We start from the raw sequence: 9,953 nt of genomic DNA on the forward strand, positions 1-9,953 counted from the left end.
CGTTGCCACGACATTAGATCGGGGAACGTACGCGAGTCGCGTAGTACAGAGTCCTCGTTTCTCGTTCTAGAGACGACGCCAGCGGCGTCCTTGTTTGTTATTCTACGGCCGCGACGTTCATTTTTTTTCCCCTCCCACCTTTTCGCTTTTCCTCCTTTCGCACGCGAAGACGACCAGGCGAGTACGTGAACGAGGAGAGGGAGAGGGCGACCCCCGATCGGGTTCGCGTGCGGGCCCGCGAGAACGTCCAGCCTAGAAAGAGATCTCTCGGACGTTTCGCGGGGGTTGCGGTGCAGGGAAGAAGGGTTGACAGATCCTACGACGAGGAAGGGGTGAAAGGGCCATGCGGAGTTCTCTCAGAGGTCTATATACACCGATCGACCAGGATCGCGAATCCACGGTCGTTGGGAATTCTCACGTCGCTCCGACGCGAGTCCATCGTCGTCGCCGTCGTCGTCTTCATCGTCGTTCCTGCCCTCTCTCTCCCCTTCGGCTCCGTGCTCCCTACGCGATGAAGACGAACACGCGGACGAGGAACGGCGGATTTGAAGAGACGGAGAGTCCCAGGCGAGTCTCCTCGCGCGATAACATTCTCTCCTCTTTCTCTCTCTCTCTCTCTCCCTCCCCCCTCCTCGCGCTCTCTTTCTCTCACCCGCCTCGCCGTTGATCGATGACCGGTCGCACGCTTCGCGAGGAAAGCGTTACGCGAGATTACGCGAGACGGGGGTGAGAGAAAAAGAGAGAGAGAGAGAGAGAGAGAGGGAGGGAGGGAAGAAATGGATGGACGGACGAGGATAGAAACTCTATGGAGAAGATACTTACCACCGATGCTCAGCGTTCTCCATCGGGTCTTCCGCTTGGAACCCTTCTTGCCCATCTCTCGCGGTCGCCCGCACCACCACTACCACCACCGTCGCTTCCTCCTCCTCCACCTTCTCCTCCGTCTGCGCTCTGCGCCTCGTCCTGCGCCGCGATGATCTCCCTCGGTCGATCTTCCTCTCTCGTCTCTTCCTCTTCCGCCCTTCTTTTAGGACGTTAACGACCCTCGGCGAGCCGCGATCGTCATCGCGCGGTTGGTCCTCCCGGTAGGCACTACCTCGTCGGTGGCATCGCGAGGTATCGCGGTTCGCCGTCGCTCTCGTCAGTCGATCGACTCGGGGAGAGGGAGGGTTAAAAAAGACTCACGGTATACTATACGATCACTCTCTCGCCGCAGTTCGCTCGTTCGTTCGTTCGTTCGTTCGTCAAGCTCGTCGTCACGACGTGCGATAACGTAATAACCGCGCGCGGGACGGGACACACCGCTCTCCTTTTCCCTTTCTCTCTCTTTCTCCCTTTCGCGAAACGGCAAGCCTCCCGTTACGCGTACAATTCCAATATGCAATCCACGCCGCTCGAACGGCGACCGCACACTGCGGGCCTCACCTCACCCCGCTTTACCCCTCCCGTAGATGCTCCACCACCTACCTCGCTCTACTCTTCCTTACTCCCTCTCCCTACGTGTGCTCTCTCCCTCACACTCACTCTCCTCTCGTCGCCGCGTCGATAGATCGCTTTTCTCACTCCTCGCGTTTCGCTGCACCTTCCAGCACCTTCGGTCGCCCACGAAACAAGGACGAGTGCAGATAGTGCAGATGCGCGTTCGTAATCCGCGTCACCGCCGCCGCCGCAGCAACGAAGTCGGGCGACTCCGATTCGCGCGGCTCCTCGGCGGGATTTCCAAACTCCGGACCGAAGAGGAAAACTCGCTCGAATTGCCGATCGTGTGCGCGTGCCGCACTTGTTCGGCTTGTCTCGCGATCGCGTTCGCGCGACAGATCACGTAAGACAAAGCGCAGCTTGCGCGGATTTGAACTGCTGCTGTCGCGCGCGCGACGCGCACGCGCGCCCGTCGGCTCGCACCGCGATTGGCCGTTGCCAATGGCGACCGACGTAAACAACAGACGACTCGCCATTTTTCCCGGCTAATAGCAGCCGGCAGCTGATAAGAAGTGAAGCCGGTTTCACACCAATTAACTGCGATTAACTCGATGAGAAATCAGCTGATTGAGAGTTTATGAATTGCCAACTGCAAAACTTAAAACTGATCGTTATTACTTATTCATTTTCCTTATATCCATTTCTTACAAATTATAATTTATGTAAAATATAATTTTTATAATTAATTTTTAATTAACAGAGAGGAAAGTTGTCCACATTGACTTGGGATTTCTCGGAAACTAAATATTGCACTGTATTAATATTTTTTAATAAAAATATAATCTGCTTAGACAATTACAGTAATAAAAATCCATGGTTCATGCATTCACTTTGTTTTAATATAAAATCTATTAAAAACTAATCTAAACTTTATATAAAAAATAGTCGCGCTATATCGTGTCTTGTGGAACAGTACAAAGTAATTTTTGTATGATTAATAAAAAATGTTTTATATCGAAGTGAAAAGTTTCTTAGATTCCTTATACATATACACACATTATTTAACTTGTAAATATTTTGCGATATTAAAGAAGAAGAAGAAAATGTGTAGCTTACCTATTATATGTTAGTTTTGGGTCATATTTTTTATTAGTAAGTGTTAAATAACACGATTATTAATTAAAAGAATTAAATATTTAAGAGAGAAACTACCGAATTTTAAGTTTTATACTTGATAATTTGTAAATTTAATCGGTTGACTTTTTTTAAAGCCAATCGGAGTTGGTGAGACCAAATTTATTTTTTAAATTATTTTTAAATTAAACGTATTATTTAATTACAATTAAAAAAAATAAACTACGGACAATTTTTATCAAAGTTTTTCATCGTTGATTAGAAAAAAGAAATAATCCTAAAGAAACCTGCAATTTTTTAATTTCCATAGCTGATATTAATGTTTGGCCAAACGTCTTTATAAATTCATCAATTAATTAATTTAAAAAATTCATGTATAATATAATTAATTTCAAGTTTTGCAGTTAATAATTCGTGAATTTAACCAGCCGATTTTAAAATAAAGAGAATTAGAAATGATGAAATCGAAGTCGCAAAAAGCGCCTCATATCACGACTTCTCTGCATTTCTCATCTCAGGAGATGCGATCATGCGATATCACTCAACCACTCAGCTGAACAGAACGAGTTATTTTGCATCACGCAGTTTAAACTTGTGCTTGTGCGTTGTGCGTTTCCTAAACAAAACCAAGACCGATGAGTTAGTGCAGCTTAGCGTCATTTGCGTGTAATTATGTTGAATTTATCTCCTCCTTCTTTTTTTTGTCGCGTTATAAATGTGATATGTAATTTATTAAAGTGAAATACTAGAATTGGAACCTAATCGATAGATACGAAATGAACGATTTTAGCGGCACAAAAATAAATTCGCAATCCATTTTCGCGAACAATCTCTATAACTCCGAAAAAAAGCGTGTTCAGATAGAATTAAAATAATTACGTTTGTTGAAACGTTTTATCTGTCGTGATCAAAGATATGTTCAAAGGTTATGTTCACCATGTGAGGTTCAAATTAAGAAAAATATATTAAAAATACGTTAAAAGTGCGCGAATACGAACTACCCCGTTTTCGTAATTGGCGTGTTTACGTAATTAAGTGAAAGGCGCGAGTCTATAAGTAATAACAACATTGTTTTTGTGTGCAGGTTAAACGTACAGGTTAGGTCGCGGTGACAGCGGCTGACCGGAGGAAGGAAAGATGCTCAAGATACTGTCGCTCCACGACTTCGAAGGCCCGGTCTTCGGCGACACGGCCGCCGTCGGTTTGATCGGGGGCGTCATCCACTACTGCTCCTATAATGCGCTGCAGGACGAGATGCAGCCCTTCGCCAAGTACCTGCGCGGTTATCCCGAGGTCTCGGTCACGCAGGAGATCCTGGCGACACGTGAGACCGCGCGCGCGATCAGCGCCGGGGAGCTGTTCCTTCCCGTTCATGACAGCATCTTCAAGAAGGTCGCCAACGTGTGGAGGGAAAGAGGACTCTCCGAGGCAATCCGCTTTGCTGCAGCTGCAGACCCGGAGCAGATCACGAGCGTTGCACACTGGATAGCAACAAGGTATTATTGATATTAAAGATATATTTTAAATTTGCATAGTATCAATGTGGACAATAATGTAATGTAAGTGCTATTCAAATATAGTTGTAAGTATAGAACAGGATTGAGCATTTACATCCATACGATGTAAATTATATACATTATAATTATGTTTGATATATTATCTATATAAATAGTAATTTTATAGTACAGAAGATGATATATTTTCATCAGAAAATAATGAAAATTATGTACCATTTATAAATATATGTATTTAAAAAAAATCTTATTAAAGTTAGATAAATTAACAATCTTAATTTAATTTTTTTTGTATCGTGTTATTCAATTTACATTGCTTGTATTGTCTGAAAAAGATCAATGTAAATATAAGAAGCAATGCATAAATAATTTATATAGATGCAATTTTGAAATGCACAATTCTGTTTTATCAAACATATTAAATGTACTTTAATGTAAATGTAATTTAAACAATAATGAGTTTAAATTAAACAAAAATTAATTTTGATTCAAGTAGCTAAGAATTTTCTGTGTACTTATTCTCCAACATAAAATTGTTCTTAGAATTAGAAGATATATAATCACATTAACAATATGTTACACTTTCAGATTGAATTGGGTATTAGATCTGATGGACAGAGGAATATATCACAGAGACGTATTGCCGACGTCGGGAAACGGATCCGTCGCCGATATTGTCGCTACGCGGGACTGGAACATATCGCTGGTAGAATTATTTAGCACTTAAAAACATACAGACATGCATTCGAAATGTTTATAAATACTTAACGATAGGTAAGATGTCTGTCTTGGCATCCGCACTGCGCTCGTCTGGCTGTGGCTATGAGGGACGACAGAATTCGCATTTTCTCGCAAGGCCTACTTGGTGTACCGGTGCTGAGACATAGCGCACAAAAATCAGTTTGCTGTTTAAGTTGGAGACCGCACGCCGGTCGTGAATTAGCGGTTGCTTGTTACTCCGGAGTATTAATTTGGACGATAGAGTTGGGAGCGGCCAGTAATTTACTTAGCCACGCAATACTTTTGAAGCAGAGAAATCACGTACCCGTTACAAATGTTGTATGGCATCCACAGGTAATCTATTCCTTCACTTCTCTGTCGATTTACGTTAAATGTAACAGAAATTATAATTTATAGATAAACTGTTATAAAGTGTCTCTTTTTCTAGGGTGATTTGTTGGCGTCTTGTTCACCGACCGATTTAAATATAATAATTTGGAATGTGTCGAAAGAGGAAGGAGTTCCTCTAAAACGTATCGGTGGAGGTGGTATATGTTTTACGCAATGGTCGTCTTGCGGCTTACGATTGTTCTCTGCTTCATGCAGAAACGTTTTTAGGTATATTTAATATCTTTTAAATCTATATTTTTTCTTAAATTTAGTACAATTAAATAAACGTGCTTTAAAAAACTGATTTTTTATTTTAGGGTTTGGAATACTGGCGTTCCGACGCCGTGGCGCGCGGAGAGGTGGACTGTGCCCCAGGGTCGGGTAGCAACCGCATGCTTCGGTCCCAATTTAACGTTACTCTTCGCTACTACCGGAGATCCCGCTACGATATTCTCACTGCCATTGCAAGATAATATATTTGATGTCAAAAAGGTGACCAATAATGATGTGAAAATAGCTATGCGTCTGATCGATTTAACGAAAGTAAATTTTACATCGGATGATAATGATGACTATATCACGGTGGGAGGAAGAATAGTTTCTATGGAATGGGATCCAACGGGAAAATATCTTGCCATTCTTTTCCAGGTTTGTAAAAATATATAATTATGTATATATAGTTGAAATGTATTAATTAAAATATAATTATAAATTATATAAAATTATATAATTATATACGTAAAATATAATTATATAGACATTCGTTTAGCTAGATTCTTTTGCACATTTCTTGTTTATATAATAAAATGGTTATATTAAAACTTTGGAAAGAAATTAACAAAATGGTTAGTATTATACAATTTGTTTTTCTTTTTTTTTAACAGGACAGTCCAGTTATTGCTTTGGTCAAAACAAACCTAAGTCGTTTATCATGGATAGTGGAAGCGCAGGCGAGCTGCCTCATCAAGGGTTTCCCCGGTGAAGTCCCAAATTGCATTAATTTCTACCAAAAACTTTCGTCGTGGATTTGTTTAACGATAGCTTGGAGCAGCGGACGCGTACAGCATTTCCCGATTGTAGAAAACGAATCTAAGGTCGATACCAGCACACATTCTGCGTTATTACCGCAATCAGTGAAATCAAGTGGGTTGTACAGCTTTGATGCCTGCGGTTACAAGCAACATTAAATTGTTATAATACTAATGAGATAACGAGACAGTTTTGTACGATTTTTCTATTTGCATTTGTAAATGATAATATTATGTTATGGAAGAAAAATTTAATAAACTTATTTGCAATAAAACTCTTATTAATCATTAATGGTAATTAAGTTAACCAGATAATATGAAACGTTTTAAGTATGCGTGCATGGTTAAAGCTTATGTAATTCTCATTTGAGAAGTTTGTATATACCCTTCGCCTGTCTTCGAGAGAGAGAAAAGACAAAAATGGATGGCGTCGTTAGACTCTAATGGACTACGCTTGTAACGTATGGAGACGAGCATAGGACACAATGCGGTTTCTCTCTTCGGTGCCTAATTATACAAAGTCACATGCAGAGCGCGCGTCTTTCTATTTTTACGTCGCTTGACCGAATGCTAAACGGTTTGCCGGCACGTTATGTATGTATTGTACGTGGCACGTTCTACACGCTATTTTCAATACCCTGTGTACGTGATGGATGCGAATGATCGAGCGTGTACATCTCGAGTACCTGCATCGGATTGATTTGACTCGAGCAATTTTTTCTTCTTTTTCCTTTTTATAGAGAAAAATCAGAGAATTTTACTTACTCTTATGACACATCCCATTGTCAAATCGTCAAACTTTAAGAATACGTCGACATGATGCAAATAATTTTTTTCTTTGTTCCATTTTTTACATAAAAAATATAACAGTTAATTTCTGTATTTATATAATTTGTTAAATCATCAAATTTTAAAGAGGTACGCACACTTAGAATGACAAAAAATAAGAGTCACTTTTCTCAATTTCTTTAAAGAAAGATATAAGATTTTAAAAATAAATTTTTTAATAAGTATATATATATATTTTTTTTTAATTCTCACGTTACAAAGTTTTTAAAATGGCGGTGTCCTCAGCAGTACAAATCATTTAGACTTCTAAGTTTTTTCAAATTTATTCATTTATACTTTCTAAAAAAAATTTAGGAGGAATCCGTCGAAAAATAACTAGCAGCGTTAGCACGTGTCGCGAATCCTCGATGTCGCCTGAAGCGTGGGTTTAACGCGCATTTTCGTTTGTTCATTCCTATCGCGCCCGGCACGACTGCTCCTCGGAGATTACGCGTGCGGGGCGGACGGCCTCCGGTTTTTGTGCGAGGCGCGATTAAACCCGCTCGGGACGACTTTTCTCTTTTTTTCCACTCATTTCGCCGTTGTTGCATCCATATGAGGGGATGAGAACATGATCGGTGTCCTTTTTACGGGATATTTATTTTGAGGGCTCTCTCTCTCTCTCTCTCTCTCTCTCTCTCTCTTTCTCTCTCTTTTTCTCTTTCTCTCTTGGCCGCGTACACACATGCGGCGACTATGGACTATACGAGCGAAGCTGACAGGTGCCCGGGCAAAAAAGCCAGGACCGCGAGCGGTCGTGGCGTGCATGTAATGTAAGCATAGAGGGCTGGCAGGCCACATGTGCCGCTCTATCACTTATCTACTCGTAATACCATGTACTGACTCGTGTCTGGAGAGATGCACCAGGATACTGCATTGTTAATTTCATTGAGTCGCCATTGATTCTACTCAATATTTGATTAATTTGACTAATATTGAGTAAGTACTTACTCAATATATCGTCAATTTATTAAATTTAACTTTTGTTGATTTATTAAATTCAACTTCTTATTGAGTGGGAACAGTGGCGACTTATGAAATCGTAAAAAATGACTCAAATTCAGTAAAATTTGACACTACGAGTTTGACAGCCGCGCTCGTAATTTTCCGCAATGGAAAATTTCAGTGATTTTTTGGCAAAAATTTTGTTACAGTTCAATTCTTCACAAAATTGAATAATTTTTTTTTTAATTAGGTTTTAACAAGATTTTTGTTCAAAAAATTCCCCGAAATTTTCAACCGTGCGCCGTTAAGCGCCGAGATAAACGCGACTTTGAATCCTGCATATGTATAATGCATAGGAGTAAATGTAGGAGAAAATGAAGAAACGTGCAAAATAACGTATCGCAACGCTCACGGGAGGGAGGCGTGAAATTTAGCGTGAAACATGAAACGGGAATGCTCCAAATTAGTTGTACAAAAAAAGAGAACTTTTTTTCTTCAAGGGTTTCGTACTACTTAAGGGTTCAAATGTCGTCGACCTGCTAACTGCCGAGGGGTCACCGCCCCTCGATCGTGTCAAAGGAAACAGCAAACGCAACTTCTCTCAGAGATGTTTTCTTAAGGAATAGGATTAACGTCGTGAATTTCGAATTGTAATGCGAAGAGAAAACGCGGCCGATTTCGAAGAGATGCAAAGTTTCCGGTCTAACTGAAATTTAATTAGTATTAAATTGTTTAATAGAACTGGGAAATTGTAAACAAATCAAATTAAATAAAATTTATCTATACATTAAAATTCAACAATAATTATGTTGATAATTAAAAGTTAATTAAAAATTGCATGTCAGTGATTTAATTCGACTTAATTCGATTCCATCAATTTGAATAACATTTTTTTTTATTCGTTTTGATTCAGATTTGAAGAAAAAGATATTTAATTCGATTTAAAAATATCTTGATTTATTTCTAGTGATTAATTACTCATTTTGAATATTAAAAGCACTAGTTGTTAGTCTTTTTAATACTAAAAATAAATGATTAATTACTTACTGACCAATTTTAATACAGGAAGTAAGGGTCTTTGAGGCACGATCTTCCCCTTCTCGAGAATTGCGTGAAAAATTGTCGGGGTGACCGCAACGAGGTGAGAGGATAACGAGCAAGGGTGGTCTCCTATCTATAAGATAGGAGAAAGCAAGGAGTGAACGACTTGTCCTCATGTGGCGCGTCCATGGAAGCATGTTGTTAATAAGTGACGCGTGTGTGGCAGCTGGCCTTATATTTTTTTGCCCCCGCACCCGATTTTTCAGGGGCTCGAGCGACGAAAGATCGTCTCGAGCCCGCACTCCCTCTTTCATTCTTTCCCTCTTCCCTTCTCTTTCGCTCGGTTGTGTTCTCCTCCGTTTCTCTCTCGTTTATATGGTTTACGCGCAGTCTCGGATAATCTTTAAATAATTTTTGATGAATCACGTGCATTAATTTAACACTAGTAGCGCACGACCGAAAATTAATTCCTCGCAATCCTATGTCGAGGACCTATGACTTATATCCTTCGACACGATATAATTCATTGCGAAGGAGCTTATTGTATAATTCTTCAAATATTAAATCTGTATGTAATTATAATTTGTAAATTATAATTTTAAAATTTCTATAAGTTTTTCTATAAATACTTCTACAAAATTTTTTTAATTCACGCGGGATCATCAATTAGATGAAAAATATTTCATCTTACCTTATTTGTGAGAAATAGACAAATTTTGATTCACAAGGAATTAATTACCTCGATGAGCAAATCACGAAAAATTATGTGAGAAACAAGTATCTTTTAATGTCTTTTTTTTGTTTCTTTTCCTTCAAGTTGATTAAAAAAAAGAAATATTATATGCATATTCTTCTCGCAGAAAAGAAAGATAATATTAAATAATTTTCTAATTAAATATTTTCTAATTATATGCACTAATCAACTAACTTTTTA

At 39.6% G+C, this 9,953-nt stretch overlaps 2 protein-coding genes across 3 annotated transcripts in view; one reads left to right on the forward strand and one right to left on the reverse strand.

The window, feature by feature from the left end:
* LOC105829003 overlaps window positions 1-1,442 on the reverse strand; it is a 36,980-nt gene extending 35,538 nt beyond the window's left edge. The window contains exon 1 of the mRNA XM_012667613.3: window positions 823-1,442. Within this exon, the coding sequence (XP_012523067.1) occupies window positions 823-877 (55 nt within the window). The 5' untranslated portion in view covers window positions 878-1,442. The remainder of the gene's footprint in view (window positions 1-822) is intronic.
* Window positions 1,443-2,801: 1,359 nt separating this feature from the next.
* Window positions 2,802-6,480, forward strand: LOC105829005 (aladin). 2 transcript variants are annotated; one of them, XM_028195185.2, is made up of 7 exons: window positions 2,802-3,217; window positions 3,638-4,049; window positions 4,656-4,773; window positions 4,842-5,141; window positions 5,236-5,405; window positions 5,495-5,825; window positions 6,062-6,480. In XM_028195185.2, the coding sequence occupies exons 2-7, from the start codon at window positions 3,691-3,693 to the stop codon at window positions 6,362-6,364; spliced, it is 1,581 nt and encodes a 526-aa protein (XP_028050986.1). In that variant the 5' UTR covers window positions 2,802-3,217; window positions 3,638-3,690; the 3' UTR covers window positions 6,365-6,480. The 2 variants fall into 2 exon arrangements, with proteins under 2 accessions (XP_028050986.1, XP_012523070.1); XM_012667616.3 differs by lacking the exon at window positions 2,802-3,217 and adding an exon at window positions 3,236-3,492.
* Window positions 6,481-9,953: the final 3,473 nt, after the last annotated feature.

Source organism: Monomorium pharaonis, chromosome 7 (assembly GCF_013373865.1).
Source record: "Monomorium pharaonis isolate MP-MQ-018 chromosome 7, ASM1337386v2, whole genome shotgun sequence".
NCBI lineage: Eukaryota > Metazoa > Arthropoda > Insecta > Hymenoptera > Formicidae > Monomorium > Monomorium pharaonis.